The sequence below is a fragment of the Carettochelys insculpta genome, chromosome 6 (assembly GCF_033958435.1).
Source record: "Carettochelys insculpta isolate YL-2023 chromosome 6, ASM3395843v1, whole genome shotgun sequence".
Taxonomy (NCBI): domain Eukaryota; kingdom Metazoa; phylum Chordata; order Testudines; family Carettochelyidae; genus Carettochelys; species Carettochelys insculpta.
The window spans coordinates 33,661,843-33,681,006 of record NC_134142.1 but is presented as its reverse complement, the minus strand read 5'-3'; the positions used below and the strand labels follow the sequence as shown (position 1 = coordinate 33,681,006).

Here is a 19,164-nt window from a genome sequence, read left to right as displayed (position 1 = left end):
AAGGCAAAGCAATGGCTTCATAAATGTTTTTAAAGTAATTTAGAACATTCTTGTCTCTCCCAAATTATCTGTCTAGTTTTAACAAAAGCACATTTGAAGACACTTGAAAGGATTAATTTATAATCCAGTACCTGAAAGCTCCCAAATTCTCCTGGCTCAAGTGATGTTTAATTAAAACACTGGAGCAAACCTGGGATGATGGTGGTCAGGTGTACATGTTTCGTTGCAAACTTCCACATTTAATTCGACTGCCTTTTTATTTTTAACTTTCATTTTTAAGTAACCAATTTGTATCAGTTGCTTAAGGAATATTTCATCCAGTGGAGGAAGAGACACAGAACCATGCTTTTCTGATTTTAAACAACTAGCACAAAGGCGCTGATCCACCCACTAAAAAGACTAATAACAATTGAATACTAACACCAAACATATAGCACTTTCAAAATAGTAAACACTAACATTTTTGGGACATGGTCCTCATTGCTGAAGTCCATGTTTTTCCCATAGCTTTAACTTGCTTACAAAGTTTCAGCCTCATCAGATGATTTGAAAATACAAACATACTTATCACCAGGGAACCACAGATTCAAGGGTTACAGAAAGACATGCTATTTTAAACAGCCCACCCCTAATTTTTTTTTTTTCATAAAGGTTTGTTAATACAGCTTCACTCTGCAGAAGGCTGAGATGTAATTAAGAAATACCCCTGATCTGGGCTTCTGGTACCAACAAGATGGTGTTTCGCTGGAAACTTGAAGCATCTTTTCTCAGTTGATAGCGATCTGCATGTCAACAAGACTGTTCAAGGCACTGACCTTATGGACGTACTCATCTCCCTGCAAATGATACATTCAGCCTACTTTGTTGTATACACAAAAGTTCAGAAATCATGATAGTCAAGATTCTGCCTGTGTAATATCACCCACCTTCACACTTTCAGGGATATGAACCAATCTCAGATTTTTAGCAGGGTGTACAAGCTTCAGTTGATCTATCTTGTAAATTTATTGCAAAAATTACATCATTTTTTAATTGATATGTGGAGATCTCCAAGTTTTCTATTATCTTCTTATGTTATTTCACAGAGTTTACTGCTAGGTTTCTACTTTTGCTTGAGCTCAGCAAGGATTCACAGACAGTATCTAGACTTTGCATCATCAAGTCTGTTGTGTGTCACTGAAAGTTTTTACTCCTAGGTATAAGTCCACAGGCATAAAACAAATAAATAGAATAAATAAGTAGAATAAAACAAAGGTAAAGTTTAGTGAAAACTGTAGGAGAGTCACCACCTTCAGTAATGGACACCGGAATGTTGAGGATGCCTTCACCAGCTACCCCTGGGGGAATTCTGTGACAAAAAATTAAAAATTCTGCATACAATATTTCAAAATTCTATAAAATTCTGCATATTTTCTTTGTCAAAATAATAAAATAAAATCACACTGGTCTCAACTCTTTTGGCAGTTTACTTAAACTACAATACAACAGAAGTAAGAAGTGTGTGTGGGTGGGTAGGTAGGTGCATTGGATGAAATACTTAACCCCCCGCCTTGCCTAAAGTAATGAAGCTAATGTTAGCCCTTTACGTCTAGTTATTAGTCAGCAAATACATGCAGCCATATACTCAGTATTACCTCACACAACTGAAGAGTGAATGAGGGATGGGGACTCAAACTCTGTCTATACTGGACACTGGCTATCTCCAGAAAGGTCAGTTACAAACAGTTCATAGAGCACATTTTGATGGGAAATTTCTCCAGTCCAAAAATTTAGGGAAGACCTAATCACTAAACCATCACAAACATTTATAAGGCTACACATTGCTTTATAATAATGGATACTCTGGCAATTTAAGAGAGTCTTAAACTATTATACCTTCTTTATATATCTGGGAGAGACAATTCACTACAAACAATGAGAATTACTCATTGAATAGACAGACTGCTTCATTCTGCTCTCTGAGGGGACAGTGTCTACCTCATGCCTACCTTCTCAGAAATTCGTTTCAAAGGCCTGTCCCTCCACGCTGAACAGTCTCTCTCTCTCACACACACACGCACACGCATGTATGACTGTATAGCCCCTTCCTCCCCAGGCAGTTATGCATGTCTCTACTGATTGCTTTGGGTGCCCAATCCAAGCTGCCTGCACTGCCCAGGAAGCATGGATGGCCACTCGTGACTTCTCTTTGCTTCCCCATCAGAAGTCATTATTCTGTGAGGAAGCAAAGAAAACTGGATGGGTCGTGAATTCTGCACACATACAAATGACACACAATTCACCCAGAAGTAACTCACTGGATTTGGTATGAACCAAACCTATTTAAGGAATCCAAAGCAGACTCCAGCGTAATGGGTTACAGAAAAAGTCTACTTGCACATAAAGATCACCAATCTGTATAGTAACAGGGCTCATGATAAAAAAGAATAATTTTAGACAACAAAAACCACATCCACAAAATCTCAGGTCAGTACAAAAGCTTGCACTGATGAAGGGTCAAGGAACAATAATACACACTCTTACCAAATCTTATATTGTAAACATACATTCGGGGGGGGGGGGGGGGCTTTGAGTGTGGCACAAATTGTTAAGTGACTATAAATCACCCAGCCTTTCAAGAATGCTGTATGATCGTATGATCCATGGGATGTTCCCCGAGATCTCAAGACAGCAACAGTCTACAGACTACACCCTCTATTTTGGCTGCTAAATTCTACTCTTCCCACACCTCCAGCTAAAACATCAGAAACTCCAGGAACGTAAACTCACACTCTTAAGAGCATATAAGCCTCCTGGAGGTTTTCCTCTTGGGAGAGCCTGATAAGTCCCTGAGCAAGGGTTTTAGAGAAGAAGACTACAAACGTGTAAGTCACCTGCACAGGTTCTGGTCTGGCTATGGTCTGAAGAAGTGGGTCTGTCCAACGAAAGCTCACCTAATAAACCATTTTGCTAGTCTTTAAAGTGCTACTTGACTGCTTTTTGTTACAACAGAAAGTACCTCTAGATAATTTTCCAAGTGTATTTAGGGTATTAAATACACTCTACACATAATGTACTTTAGGGCTATAGATTAACACTATCATTCTTGAAACAACAAGCAGTACTGGAGTTGACTTCCTTACCCCTGAAAACATATGACCTAATAAATTTGTTAGTCTCTAAGGTGCTCCAGGATTGCTTGTTATTTGTGAAGCTACAGATTAACATGGCTACTGCCCCTCTGAGACTACCATTTTCCGTGAGCCACAACAATTTGTCTTAATTGTTAGGCTGAGGAGAAAGTTGAACCAACTACAAAGGCTGTTTTCTTCCTGATTTTATATCTATTATCAGAAACTGACATGCAATTAAACTTGGAGTTCTAGTTACTAATCACAACCTATGTAAACAAATCCAAGATGAGATCATCCTACAAAGGTCCTTCTAGCCTACTATGGTGATCCTGGGAGGTGGGCAGTGGGGAGGAAAAAAACAAAACAAAACAGTTATTTAGCTCATAATAGTCTTACTAGAGTCTACTGCTCATCTCTTCCAGGTGGTTATAGGTGTACTCGCTTTCCCCCACCTACTGTAAATAAAGCTCATGTTAAAAATTTCCATAATACACAGGTTAAGGAAAGAATGTCATACATCTGGGCATAATAGTTAGATTATCCAGAAAAACAAACTGTTTTAAAAGTCATAAGAGTTACATGTCAGTGGTCACACTAGGAGTTGCCAGCAGTAACAGCAGCAGAAGTAATTGGTATTTTTTTATCATCTATTTCAAACAAACCATTTCTTGCTATTACAATTCATTAAGCAGCTTACACTGTAGGTAAATGATGACAAACACAGACACACCCCACCTAACTTTTGTACTGTAGCATGACCAGCCCTGAATTATTCAGCCACACCTTGCAGTTGCCAAGGAAAGTAAACTAAGACAGTAAACTTTACCTTCACTCATTTACAAGTGTATTCTTTCAAATTTTTCCATTTGCTACCTGTAAGCCACAATATGAAGCACTATTATGAAATATCAAAATTCATTTCTCCTAGTAAGACTCCTAACAATAATACGGTCATAGACCTATATCGTAGGCAAATCAAGTGTACCACACTAACAAACCAGGGCAGAAATTACATTACATTGATAAAGTCAGAAAGTGCAACAATCAGGCTACATTAACATCAGATTGTCACCTTGTTTCTCATTTTTGTATTTTAGAACACACAAAAAGTTAAGGTGATCTGATATTCCAGTAATAGGGAATGCACAATTACCTAAGTCTGTATAAGCCTCCAACAGCAATATCAACTCAGCCACACTGCATGCATTTAAAAGGCAAAAACAATAATATATTTTTGCTATATATTTGACTAGGAAGAAAAAGGAGGGGGAGAGGAACCCTATATGCATACTATACAACAAAGTTGCTCTCACTTTTTTAGGGTGGTGATTTTAAGAGTCAGTGTGGGGTTTGTCACTTCAAAGTCAATATCAAATTTGCTAAAAAATGAGAAAATTTCACTCACTCCTACTCTCATCTCTGCCGAACCCCAATTTCCAGTCCCACATACAGCCCCCTGGGTTTCTGACAATTCAGTTGGATTTTTTCCATCCTCCCTCATAAAAGAGGTTGCTGAAGTTCATATTATGCCCTCAGGGATACTTATAAATCCCCAGAGACTTCATTTTATACCTTCAGTGACACCTTTGCAAACCTAAATACAGCTAATAATAAATAAGATGTTCAAACACTCAGCCCCCCACAAACACTATATGTGCCTTACCTTCCTTGAAGGAAACACCTGAAGAGATTTTCAGTGACCCTTTACAATCAAAAGAAAATAAAAACTCCCATCTAAAGTAATAGTGTGATGCATCTAACCAATTATTTATTGTAACAAGGAGGTTAAACACCTCTACTGATCACTTCAGGGTAGTAGAAAGGAAAGGCCAAGAACAACAGATATAAATTTAAAGACGGAACAAAGCATAAATTAAGTTTAACTAGCTTCAACTGACTAAGGGCATGTCTACAGTACAATGCAGCTGTTGTAAACAAAGCTGCATTGACATAGCTATACTGCTAAAAGTCAGCATAGATGAATGCTGTTTGTTAGCACTTTTGTCAACAAAATACTCCTTCCCCCTGCAATTAGGCTATGGTTACACTAACGAGTTTTGTCAACGAATGTGGTGGAACATCCACACACAAAAGAGTTTTGTCCACATTTTGTCAACAAACCTCAAGACTTTCAACGGCAGCATTATGCCGCTCTGCCATGAGGTGTGATATTGCTGTTGACAGATTCAGTCAACAAAAAGGCTGTGTGGATGCTCTGGGGGGCCTTCTCTCAACAGAAAGGACATCCACAACAATGGGTAGCCCTGACTGCTGTGCTTCCAGGTGTCTGTTTTGCCAAGAGAGCAACAGGGTAGGAGCACTGGTCAGTTTCCCTGCACGATCAATCATGTTAACCTGACATATGCGCAACTCAAGTGCATGTATCTCAGGGATCTACTGTATTTCACATTTTCTCATCAGTACAGGGGTGAAGAAAACTTATCTGTATAAATGTGAACATGCACACGTGTGTGCACACGTAGCCTCTCTTTAGATGAGCAAAGTCCATTTGGTCTCATCAAAATTCAGTTTTTGTATCAATTTAACTGTTTGGGTAAGAGGCTTGGCTTGGATGATTTTGAACCCTGGCCTATCCCGGTTAATAGCCATTGATGGCTCTCTCCTCTCTGAGCTTATTTAGTTCTTTTTAAAAACCAGTTAGTGTCTTTGCCTTCATAATAAATTTTGGCAAAAATTTACAAAAGTTGACTATGTGTGGTGTGAAAAAATAATTCTATTATCTCTTTTAAACCTGCTATTTAATAATTTCATTTGATGACTTCCAACACTTCCTTATTTATTCTCTCCACATCAGTCATGATTTTTAAAAGCTCTATCACATCCTCCATTTAAATCATCTCTTTTCCTGGCTGAAAAGTCCCACTCTTGTCAATCTTTTCTCATACGAGAGCTTTTCCACACCCTCTAATAATTTTTCCCCCACTTTTCTGCTCCCTTTCCAATTCCAATCTATTTTTGAGATGGACAACCAAATCTGCACATAGTATTCAACATGTGAGTGTACCATGGATTTATATAAAGGAAATATGATATTTTGTATCTTCCCATCCATCCCACTCCTAATAATCCAACATTCTGTTAGCTATTTTCACTGCAGCTGCATAGTGAGAGGATGTTTTCAGAGAATGAAGAAAGAACTCTTGGAATCATTGTTGAGTGGTAGCAGCTAATTTAGACTCCATCATTTTATAAGCCTAGCTGGAATTATGTTTTCCAGTGTGCATTACTTTACATTCTTCATTTTGTTGCCCAATCACCCAGTTTTGCAAGGTCCCTTTGTAACACTTGACACTCTGCTTTGGATTTAATCTCTTGAGTAGTTCTGTATCATCTGCAAATTTTGCAACCCTGCTGTTTACCCCCTTTTTTCCCCACATCATTTATAAATATTTTAAATAGAACTGGTCTAGTACTGATCCTTGGGGGACACTACTATTCACTTCTCTTCTCTCTGAAAACTGACCGTTCATTGCCACCCTTTGTTTCCAATCTTTTAACCAATTACTGATGTATCAGATGACCCTTCCTCCTATCCCAGCACTGCTTTCTTAGCTGCAGATAATGGCCACATCCTCCCTGACTGAACTGACCTTGTCAAACTCTGGCCTTCCTCTTGACTGTGACTCCCTCCTTTTCATAAGCCTGTATCTTCAGACCCTCCTCTGGATTCCCCATTCCTGCATCTGATGAAGCGAGGCTTTGCCCATGAAAGCTTATGCTCCAAAATATCTGTTAGTCTACAAGGTATCACAGGACTTCTTGTTGGTTTTGTATCTACAGATAGTTGACTTTCAAATGCCATTATGCTGAGCAGAACGAGGGGAGAATTCTTCCTACTACAGACATAAAAAAAATAGACTATAAACAAAAATGTGGTAGGCGCATTTCTTCACCACTCAGATAGCACACAGACAATACAAGACGACATGAGAAGTGTTAAAATTTCATAAAACATTCTGAAAATATACCAATTTTGAGGCAGTCATTTTAGACTACCCTCTGTAATACAGCAGGAATATTCCCTTTCTATTTAAATAGATGCTTATCAAGAAAAGTATTGTAAAAACCTTTACCATCTTACTTGTCCCAATCAAAAATTTCCTTCCTTGGAACATAAACCTAGTTAGAAACCAGCAGTTGAGTTAATCTCACATGTGACTATCTGGTTCATGTGTTTCCAAGGAAACAGAAAGGAACTGGCAGAATAAGAGTTCGGTCTTCCCTACAGGGAAGATTGATCCTGCTGCAGTTGATCTTCCGGAGTTCAATTTAGCACGCCCAGTAGGGATACACTAACTGGAACTTTCAGAACAACTGCGTGAGTAGCGGTATTCCTGCCCCCTGGTTAGGAGTAAGGGAAGTTGACAGGAGTGCATGCTGCTGTCAGTCTCCCTTGGTGGAGATTGTGTGGAAGCCCAAATTGAGGTTTGCCAACTCTAACTACATAATTACTATAGCTAGAATTGCGTACCTTAATTCAACTTTCTGCTGAAGTGTAGACCAGCCCTAAGGAGTTGAAAATGCTGTCTGAGGGAAAAGCTTCACTGTATTATTTCTTTTCCTCATCTGAAATCCTCTGTCAACCCACCCCATTTACATCAAAATTAGACTGGAAGGACCACCTGTAGCAGCAGCAGCAGCATTTTTTACTAACTCCTGAGATCTTCAGACGTAATCATAATTAAAAAAAAAAAAAAGACAGAGATTGAAGAGGTTTTTTTGTTTGTTTTTTGTTTTTGTTTTTAACTCTATGCCTACAATATTTCAAACTGGAGCATAAAGTATTTAAGGAAACTTCTCAGACATATATTTTAGCATCTCATCCTGTACTGGTGTCACAGTTTTGGGACAGAATATTGGCTAACTTATTCAACATAGCCTCATCAAATGGAACACTAGCCCCAATGAAACTTTTGCTTGGCAATCTGTTTTTGTAATGAGAAAGGGTTGTAATATCTTCTAAGGTGTGGGGAACAAAATAGCTATACTGACTTCAAAAACATCCTGCAATACAAGAAAAGGGAGGTCAACATTTGTGCCATACAAATTTGAAAATATCTCCAATTTTCGAACGTAACAGAAAAAAAAAATGTTATGAAGGATGCATCTAAACCACCTACTTGACCACAGACAAACCCTGAGCAAATGAAAGAGAAACTTTTCTAACATATTAAACTTCCCCCACATTCCTTTCACTATGCTTTTGTGACTGAAAGCTTCAAATCCATCTTGTCCTTACTAAAAATGAAAGGATCCAATTTCTGTAAGCTGCACTGTCTCCTAGATGTAATGAACAGCCTGAAGTCTCTAATTAAATATATCAAAACACACTATAACACCACCACCAACACAAAAAAAAATTAAGAAGCAGGCCTTTAGAAATATGTTGAAAACTATCTCAAAAATATTCTCCATTGAACTGCAATAGTTTGACAACCCCGTGGAGAGTTGTATTCCACTCCCTTCTATTTTGTGGAAATGTTTGTATATACAATTATGGTTTTGGCCTCCTGTGAGCCACTGACCTCAATATTAAATCCCAGCTTGATCACTGGGACATTTTACAGGATAGGAATACCTTTGTTTATAATGGAAACTGCATACATAAAACTTTTAACTACAGAAGAATAAGATCCCAAAATTGATACACATCCATGGACTAATCTCAATACAAAAATTATAACTTGTTTGTCCCAGACCAAAAAAGTCTTGGGCAAACTCTGCAAGTTATTTCCAACAAACAAATGAATATAAATTTTGAAACAGTTTTCTTCTAATGTATCCAAGAAACTCTAATTATGAGAAAAGTTATACAGCAGCACAGACAAAAATATTCTTCATGAAGAGTAAAAATCTAATAGAACTTACCACAAACTTTCCCCTAGCAGCTATTAAACTCCCCAAACTAAACTTTAGTTCATACTGTACATCACACTCAAAAACAAAATAATTCCAAACCCCTATATAAAAAAGAAGAACACACTTCAATGTGGAAGATTTTCTTTATAAAAAAATCCTCTAGTTATTTTCCCACTGTGGTGTTGACACTTGGCCACCGGAAGAGAGATTTTGGCATCAGCACGATCAGAGGATGCATGCTAGAAAATAAAAGAAAGCTTCTTTTTCAGGGAGGAATTCTGCTTCATCAACGGTATTTAAATTGTTCCTTGGACACATTGTACTGTGTACTCTCAATTTCACTTGAGAAATAAATTGTTATAATTTACAATAAGCAAATCAATCTGAGAAGGAGAAAGCAGCAATTTTCACAGTCATCATCATTTTCAGGTAATAATCTGCTATTTTCATGAAACCAGGATTTAGAAAGGTCTAAAACAAAAGGAATCCAGTAAAATGGAAATAAATCACGAAGTCACATTGCATTTCATTCCCCACAAATGAGATTATAAAAATTATGTTCACTGGGAAAAAAATACCAATAAAAACAATTATTCAGGAGATGTCTATATATATTATATATACACATACACACACACTTGGATATCTATCTATCTATGACCTACCTTGTAGAAGGGCTCCATTTCTCTTGAAAAAGGTCCTTCCTGGCCAAATGGGTGGAACTGATGTGCTAAAGGTAATAAGAAATAAGTGTAAAGAAAATCTCATTTGCATTTATTAATGTACAAGTTATTATTTTAATGACATCCTCTGCTTTTAATGTGGTATCAACTCTGTCATGTTTTGACTTCAAAACAGGACACAACAGTCTCCTTATTTGATATGCTGGTTTTAGATTCACATTCTAGTCACATGAAAACTTTCCTCGGACTAGGCCTCCAGCCTCACACACGCTCCCATGCTAATTTAGAGAAAGAAAAAAGCAGCATGGGAGGAAAAAAAAAATCTCAAATTATTTACTGAGTTCACAATGCAACAAATATCCATTGAGTGTTTTTTTTTAAAGCAACCACCTCCAGAAAACACTATACAGCCAAGAATTTAGTTTAAACAACCTGCTCTCCCAGGTTAAAAGCAGAGCTGTAGTATAAAAAGGCATAGCCATTTACTGTACTGTTTTTGTATTTCCACAGGACTATGACTTCCATGAAGAATGCCATGCGTCAAGTGACACCTCATTTTGTCATCACTATTAATCATGCTAACAAGAGTGTAATGTCTATTAACATGGACAGTAAGTTTAGGAGGCTGCACAAGAGCCAAAATTTTACAAGAGACTTATTTTATTAGTCATTATTTATTATTTATGTTAAGATAGCGCATAGGGCTCCAGATACGGACAAGACTTCCCCATGGCAGGCACCGTACAAACATGGAATTAAAATTATTGGACAGACTTCTAACTCCCTTAGACAAAGGGTTAATGGGCACAAGAGAGACATCAAAACACTCCAGATCCACAAACCAGTTAGTCAACATTTTAATGGAATGGGGCATTCTATTAATGACCTAAAGGTATGTGTGTTACTGAAAAAGAACTTTCGCACCGTTCTTCAAAGAGAAACAGCCGAGCTGGCTTTTATATTCAAATTTGGCACATTAACACGTGGTTTAAACTGGGACAGGAACTTTCTGAGTCACTATAGGGGCTCATCTGCATACTTGGTTTAATCTAATTCTTGACCTCCCCCCCCCACGCCTCCACTCTCTGATTTGCTCACCTTGATTATCTTTTTCTGATTTGTCCTCCTTGCTTACTGTTTTTGGTTCTCTGTGCCTTAAACATTGAGTCTGTTCTGGTCTGGCTATGCTCTGAAGAAGTGGGTCTGTCCCACAAAAGCTCACCTAATAAACTATTTTGCTAGTCTTTAAAGTGCTACTTGACTCCTTTTCGTTTTGATGGAATTAAAAAGGGGACCTCCTACCCTGAGGCGCTTACACTGTAAGCATACAACAAGAGACAGCACTGGATTCTGACAAAAAGGGGAGCACTTGGAAACAGTGGCCTAACAGTTAAATTTTTGGTAGACATCAGACCAAATGACCGTTTTAAGGCAGTATTTGAAGATGTATAATGAATTTGCTTTACAGATAGTGATGGGAAGCGCCTTGCAAATATGAAGGCCAGCAAGGAAGAAAGCACAAAGCACAGCACTGAAAATTAAAACAGGCTGGCAATGAAAGCTGGCATTAGCAGCAGAGTGGAGGCAGCACTCAACATCTTCACCACCTACAAGAGATGACAGATCAGGCAAAGGTAAGCAATGAGGCGCTTTGAAAGTGAAGAGAAGTGTTTGATGAGAGAAAAAGGAGAGGCAGTGAGGGGATGCAGGAAGAAGGATGAACAATGAGGTCAAAAAATGATCTTTGCGGCAGTGTAGTGTGTGCTTATAAGTAGCATAAGATTGCATTTGTTAAGTCAAGAGAAGAGGCTGCTGTAGCTGAGATGATGAGGACTTGTCGTATGCTTTACATTTGTCTCGAAGTGCTACCACTGGCCCCACTATTATTTATGTTTAGGAACTAGAATTTTCTACAGTGTATTTCATGCAGATTTGTATTCTTCTGGGGGTGGAGAGAATGTTAAAAAAATAAATTCTGTGAAGTGCTCACTCAGAACTTGTGATGATTCTGTAACTATCCTACTCAGACACCAACATTTGAGATATTCTTCCTCAATTAAAATTCATTCTGTTAGAGCCCTAAACAGGTCTAGAGACAAACAGATCCTAGTGCCTTGTAAAGCCTAAACAATCCATGAAACTGTATTCCTCTCAGAACACAACCTAACAGCAGTATTCCTTGCAGAACACTACCCACCGACCTACCTACCTATCTACAGTACACAGAGTACTTCATGAGAAACTAACAGGATCTGTGACAAGAGTTCTAATGAAAGAGTTTAAGGAAACAACAGATCTGTGGGCAGGTTGACTTAGACTTTCAATGCTTTGAGACAAAGCTGTGTGTGTGATGTAACTTTGTGCATGGAGGCATTCTGGAGGAGACTTTAAAAACAGACCCTGCATGAACATTAAAAATCCATTTCACTTTTAATAGCAGTGTAGTTACTCTATTTGCCAAATATTCCCTTCTCCCCATAGTCGCATGATGTGATTTGTTCAGGCTGATGCCCCTAAAAAGCACCTGTATGCAGTGATGCTTAATTATTTGTAGTTACTTGGTATCTGAAAGGTACTAAATATAAGCTTTTATTATAAATTAGAAATGTCATGTATGTTAATAAGGCTTAGGCACGGAGAGCATTTTAAAACCACAAACTCTAGGGGAAAATATATTGAAAACAAAAGGTATGTTGTAGAATTCTAGAGGGAAGGAAACAAGATGTGAGAAAATCATTTTTATAAAATCATGGACTGCTAAAAAGTGCACTGAAGCATTAAAAAACAGAACTAAATATTTAGGACACTGTAAATTCATCTTTAAAACAAGCACTGCAGAAGTGTAAGTTACTAGGATACAAAGAACTCCCACTGATGCAAATCCAAACACAAATTTAAAAAACAAAAGCAGATACTTTTGAGGAAGATTATTTCTGCTATAACAGTCTGCAATCCACCCCCCATAACCTCCATCCTTGAGTGTACAATATAAAGAAAGTAACATACCTACCTTTTTTTTTCATTACTTTTTTCCTCTCTTTTTGTTTGATTACTACTACTATTACTACTACACCAAATTCAGTGAAATAGAAAACAGATGCCTTTTGTTACATTTGGATAATTTGGAAGTTTCTGATAAAACATCATTAATGAAAACTGCATTATTCTGCAAAAAAAAAAAAAAGTATTCTACAGAGACTTTTGTGGTAATATATAAAAGTTCCATTGGATGGGTCACTTAAACAAAAAATTAGTATGTGGCCTGTAAAAGAATTCAAGTCAATGCCCTAGGAATAAAAAGCCTTTCATAGCTCAAGAGAGAATTAACCAAAATAATATTATGAATTATTGTGACCACTGTAAAAACAGTGTATAGATAAGAAAGCACGTGTCCAAATCCAGTTGAATGACTACCAACATTCTTGCTGTACCTTAGCTTACAAATCAGGGCACTGATCCTTCAAGTTTCTGAATTCACACAAAGGTAAATAACACAACTTTGTAGGACTGGGCCCCAAGACTCATAGGACCTCATGAGTCCAGAATTATCTTTGGGGCTGGCTATGACAAAGTTGTAAAATGATGATGCAAAATAATGCACAAACTTGCTCTGAACAAAACAAACAGCAGTCATGTAGCACTTAGGATCTGTCCCACGAAAGCACATCACCTCAAAATTATTTTGTTAGTCTCTGAAATTCTATATGACTGCTGGTTTGCTTCGTTAGAATACAGACTAACCTGGCCACCTCTCTGTTACTATTCAACATGCTGTGATGTAGTGGAGGATAGGTGTGTGTATGTGTGTGGCTCACAGAGGGTGTGGGGCTCCTGCTGAGGGCAACCTAGGGGACAAAGGAAAAGGTGGAGCCTGAGGGGTTTGAATTGGAACTGGAACTTGGAAAGAAGTTGGTCTGGGCTGGAAGAGAGAGAGAGACAGACAAAGGAGGGGGTAAGGCCCCAACTCCCAGGGCCCCACAGGGCCTCCTTCCCCCAACATGGATTGGACTGACTGTCCCTGCCTGCTGTACTGACTCTCCCATAAGATGCTGTGTCCTGTTGGCTAATAAACCCGCTGTTCTCCTGCTGAGTGAGGGTCACTCCTGCCTGCGGACGGGGTGCAGTGCTTGGGGACGCCTGAACCCCATGACACATGCATTTCTCTGAACAGTGGACTAAATGTCAAATTCCCACTGTTGCACAAAGGCTCTTAGGTAAAATTCAGTGGAATCCTGAAATGAAATTTTAATGACATTTTCTCATAACTAGGGCTTTTATATTTTCTTGGGAAAAGGAAGTGGGGGAAGGAAGAGAGATATTAACTTACATTTGACTAGACAAAGTTGAAGATCTAGAAAAAAAGAAAGCAGTGATGGATTTACCCTGCATTTTCCTGAAACTGAAAAAACCCCAGAGACTCACATGGAAAACCAATCTGAGGCACCTGAGCCCACTGAGACTGAGAACATTGAGTACAGATCTCCAGGGAAGAAATTTGGAAACTGAAATGTGTGAGCAGCATGCCAGAGAAAGAGACAAATCAAGATTTTCAATAATAAGCCTCAGTGTTTACAGAACAATGCTCACTTTTAAGTAAAACTGGTAATTGATAGATAAATTAGCTTGCAGTTCACAAAACTCTGATGCACAAAGTCTCAGGTGGAATTAACTGTTCAAATTTAGTTCAATTAAAGAAGCAATAGTTAAATAAGCTCTCAGTTTTGAAGTATTCAGTCTGATTCCCTGTCTCCAATGAAGTCAACATCTGGAAAAGTTCACCCTTCCACACACCACCTATGATAAAAAAACCCCATTTGAGTAATCCAGAGCAATTATGTGTTGCATTCAGTTGTCTGCGTGCATAGTTTCTAAGTTACTTCAGACACACTATTTATCCTTCTGCTTTATATGGCACTGAATACAAAACAATATAAATGCCAAAGAGTATGTAGAAATAAGACATTTGTGACCAGCATACCGCAGTAATAAAAATGCTACTTTTATACCACTTAATCTTGAAATTTTTTTAAACATGTGCAAAAGGAGTGAAAGCCAGTTTAGCTTCTACTTGAAAAAAATCCTCTTCTTGGTTTCCTTTATTATGAGGTCTGCTACAAATCTGATGTACTGTTCAAAAAACTAGAAACTGATCCAGAAAGAAAGCAACAGTTATTTTAAAGCTTCTATGATTTAAACCCATTTTAAAAAAAAGAAAAAAAGAAAGAAACCTTCACCATCTTATAATGTTAAAAGTTTACAGTTCAATGGATCTGTGAAAGGATATGTTTTAACGTTAATCTTATTTACAACATTGTGTAAACCACACAGTTCTACTGGATTCAATATAAAGTTTTTCTTCAGTGTCACAAAATTGTTTTAATGCTGTGCTCTAAAGAGAGTGGAACATAAATTAACACTAGTCAGAGGTACACACAGTGAAGTGGAAATACATAATATTTGCAGTTATCTAAAACAAGTTTGCTTAGAATAACAAACAGTAGCTGGGGAACAACTCTGAGGTTCTAATAGCAAATCTGCATTAGGCCAGAAGTTATCTATAGTCAGTATGAAACTAAAAGGTCTAATCAAAGCACCTGTCCAATTAGTCGATACAAATGTAGTTTTGACTGGCTGTTTTTGGCTTTCGTGACAAGATTCGAAAACATAATCAAGGTTTCTCTTCCAAAGCACTTCACAACAATATACTGGAGATGCTGCGGCTGAGAATGGATTGCAACTGGGGAAACATATAGAAGCATAGAGAGGTAGCAGTGTCAGTTTGTATCTTCCCAAAACAAGTCCTGTAGCACTTTAAAGACTAACAAAATAGTTTAGTAGGTGATGAGCTTTTGTGGGACAGACCCACTTCAGATCTGCAAAATTCTGAGGAAGTGAGTCTGTCCCACAAAAGCTCATCACCTACTAAACTATTTTGTTAGCCTTTAAAGTGCTACAGGACTGCTTTTTTATACAGAAGCACAAACAGTCCTCTTGTTGCCAGACAAACATTTATGACCTGTATTTTGTGAAAAATAATTTGAAGATTCAAACATATTTGAATATGTTTTGACTATGAATATTCAAAAAAGATTCTGACATAAGGGGACCCAGCACTAAGCAGACTGTAAAGGAAGTTAACGTGAAAGGCATGGTAACTGCAGCAGATTTTACAACTATCTGGGGATGCAGGCCCATGCATTTAAGCTCAGGGTGAATCTCTCTGAACCCAGTCATTATATGGGTATGTAAATTTCTTATCAGTAGAACCATGCATGGTTAAGAAAATCATAATCCATGCATCATTCCCAGCAATAAAGAGCTAACCACAGTCAAGTCAACCACCTTTCTCTGCCTCTACAATAACTTCAGAAGATTCCATTCGATTAGTCCTGGAGGTATAAATGGGAAGAACTCGAATGATTTTGGTGGCTACTGGAAAAAGCCTAATTTTCACTAAATTAACTGATCTAATGATTTACCTCTCACGTCACGATCTCACTATGGAGCTCTGGGAGATGAGGAGATGGACACATAGGGTTTGGGACAAAGTTGCTTGGAAGTTTTCTGAAAGGACGTTGTGGGGGTGGTGAGAAGGCTGAGTCAAAAAATGTTGATTCTTTCAAACCTAAAACATTCTGCAGCAATGTGTCAATTTTAAAAAATGTTTTTACTGGAACCTAGCCAGGCTGACCAGCCCATCAAGTAACCTACCAGGAGCTCCTGGTGTGTGAAATGAGGCTGGCCCACAGAAGCAATGAAATGCGTGACTCTGTAGTTGAATTATTTCTACCAAACACATACTACAGATTTACAAGCTCTTTAAAATAGTGTACAAGGCTACAAGAGACTTAAACAAGGAAATAAGCTCCTTTGTCTGCAGGAATTTACATTAAAGAAAAGAGTTTGCATTTCTTACAGCCAAACAAAAGAGTAAGACATAACTCCTCTTTTAAAGTTGCAGTATTGCACAATCATCCCAAAACTCCAGCTAGCCTCCTTTTCAGAAAGGCCCGATTAAACAGACTTCTCCAGTTCACACAAAACCAGTTGTGTGGGTCCAAACACAAGCATTCACAGATGATGTGAATAGAGAGAGGGAAGGTAATAAACATGGAGCCAACAAAGATTACATTACTAAATGCACATCTTGAGGACAAGGTAGGGGGGAAGGGGAAGAAGAAAAGAACAGATTTTAAAATCCTCTTGGAATAGGGGGTTATTAACAGAGACAAAAATGTCACCTCGAAAAGATCTCCACACTGCAGGGCTAGCCAGCACGTGGAAGGGTCCATAAAAGGTCGATAGTGGCAGAGCAGATACAAGTCAAAATGAAGCGCTGAAAGAAGACTTAAATACTGCCTACACTGGTACATAAGAACGGCCATACTGGGTCAGACCAAAGGTCCATCCAGTCCAGTATCCTGTCTGCCAACAGTAGCCAATGCCAGGCGCGCCAGAGGAGGTGAAACAAAGACAATGATCAAGTGATTTGTCTCCTGCCATCCATCTCCCGCCTTCGACAAAAGGCTAGGCACAGTACCTTACCCTTGCTAATAGCCATCTACGGACCTAACCGCCAAACATTTATCGAGCTCTTTTTTAAACTCTGTTAGAGTGCTGGCCTTCACAGCATCCTCTGGCAAGGAGTTCCACAGGTTGACTGTGCGCTCTGTAAAGAAAAACTCTCTTTTATTAGTTTTGAACCTGCTACCCATTAATCTCATTTGGTGTCCTCTAGTTCTTATATTATGGGAACAAGTAAATAACTTTTCTGTATTCACTTTCTCCACATCATTCATGATTTTATATACCTCTATCATATCACCCCTCAGTCTCCTCTTTTCTAGCTGAAAAGTCCCAGTCTCTCTAGCCTCTCCTCATATGGGACCCGTTCCAAACCCATAATCATTTTAGTTGCCATTTTCTGAACCTTTTCTAATGCCAATATATCTTTTTTGAGGTGAGGAGACCACATCTGCATGCAGTACTCAAGATGTGGGCGTACCATAGTTTTATATAGGGGAAGTAAGATATTTGTCTTATTTTCTATCCCTTTTTTTAATTATTCCTAACATCCTCTTTGCTTTACTGACTGCCGCAGCACACTGCGTGGATGTTTTCAGAGAACTATCCACTATAATTCCAAGATCCCTTTCCTGATCTGTTGTAGCTAAATTTGGCCCCATCATATTGTATGTATAATTGGGGTTATTTTTCCCAATGTGCATTACCTTACACTTACACACATGAAATTTCATTTGCCATTTTGCTGCCTAATCACTCAGTTTGCGGAGATCTTTTTGAAGTTCTTCACAGTCTGCTTTGGTTTTGACAATCCTGAACAGTTTAGTGTCATCTGCAGACTTTGCCACCTAACTGCTTACTCCTAGATCATTGATGAATAAATTGAACAAGATTGGTCCCAGGACTGACTCTTGGGGAACGCCACTAGTTACCCACTTCCATTGTGAAAATTAACCATTTATTCCTACACTTTGTTTCCTGTCTTTTAACCAGTTCCCAATCCATGAAAGGATCTTTCCTCCTATCCCATGGCCACCTAATTTACATAAGAGCCTTTGGTGAGGGACCGTGTCAAAGGCTTTCTGGAAATCTAAGTATACTATGTCTACTGGATTCCCCCTGTCCGCATGCTTGTTAACCGCTTCAAAGAACTCTAATAGATTAGGAAGACACGACTTCCCTTTGCAGAAACCATGTTGACTTTTGCTCAACAAATCATGTTCTTCAACATGTCTGACAATTTTATTCTTTACTGTTGTTTCTACTAATTTGCCCGGTACTGACGTTAGACTTACCGGTCCGTAGTTGCTAGGGTCTCCTTTACAGCCCTTTTTAAATATTGGTGTTCTATTAGCTGTCTTCCAATCATTGGGTACTGAAGCTGATTTAAAGGATAGATTACAAATCACCGTTAATAGTTCTGCAATTTCACATTTGAGTTCTTTCAGAACCCTTGGGTGAATACCATCTGGTCTCGGAGACTTGTGACTGTTTAGCTTATCAATTAGTTCCAAAACCTCCTCTAATGACACTTCAGTCTGGGACAGAAGTGGAAAGGGAGCTGCAGATGGGAGTTTAAGAGGGAGTTTGACAGAGGGAGGCCTACGATGGTTAGGAAGACCCACAACACCTGTGCCAGCACTACTGCTGTCTCCTCCACCTGTGCCTGTAGCCAGACAGACTGCCTGACCATGGATGCCTCTACCCAGATCCTGGTGTGGCTTTGCAGGGACTGTAGCTTGCAATTCCCACGCACTGATATCCAGGCTGGGGGGACCATCCAGTGTGAAAGGTGCCTGCTGGTGGAATCTCCCAGGCGACAGGTGGAGGAGCTACAGGAGGAGGTGGCCAGGTTGAGGAGCATCCGACTCCATGAGCAGTTCCTGGATAGTATTCATGTGGAGACAGCTGAGGTAACTGTCCCAGTACACAGGATGGCTGATAAACCACTGGAGGAGGAGAAG

General features: G+C 38.7%; 1 protein-coding gene across 4 annotated transcripts in view; it reads right to left on the bottom strand.

Annotated features, from left to right (window-relative positions):
* Nucleotides 1-19,164, bottom strand: part of FOXN3 (forkhead box N3) — a 352,205-nt gene that overhangs the window by 91,691 nt on the left and 241,350 nt on the right. For all 4 annotated transcript variants that reach the window (XM_074996645.1, XM_074996644.1, XM_074996646.1 and 1 more), the window contains exon 4: nucleotides 9,659-9,723. In XM_074996645.1, coding sequence (XP_074852746.1) covers nucleotides 9,659-9,723 — 65 coding nt within the window. The remainder of the gene's footprint in view (nucleotides 1-9,658; nucleotides 9,724-19,164) is intronic.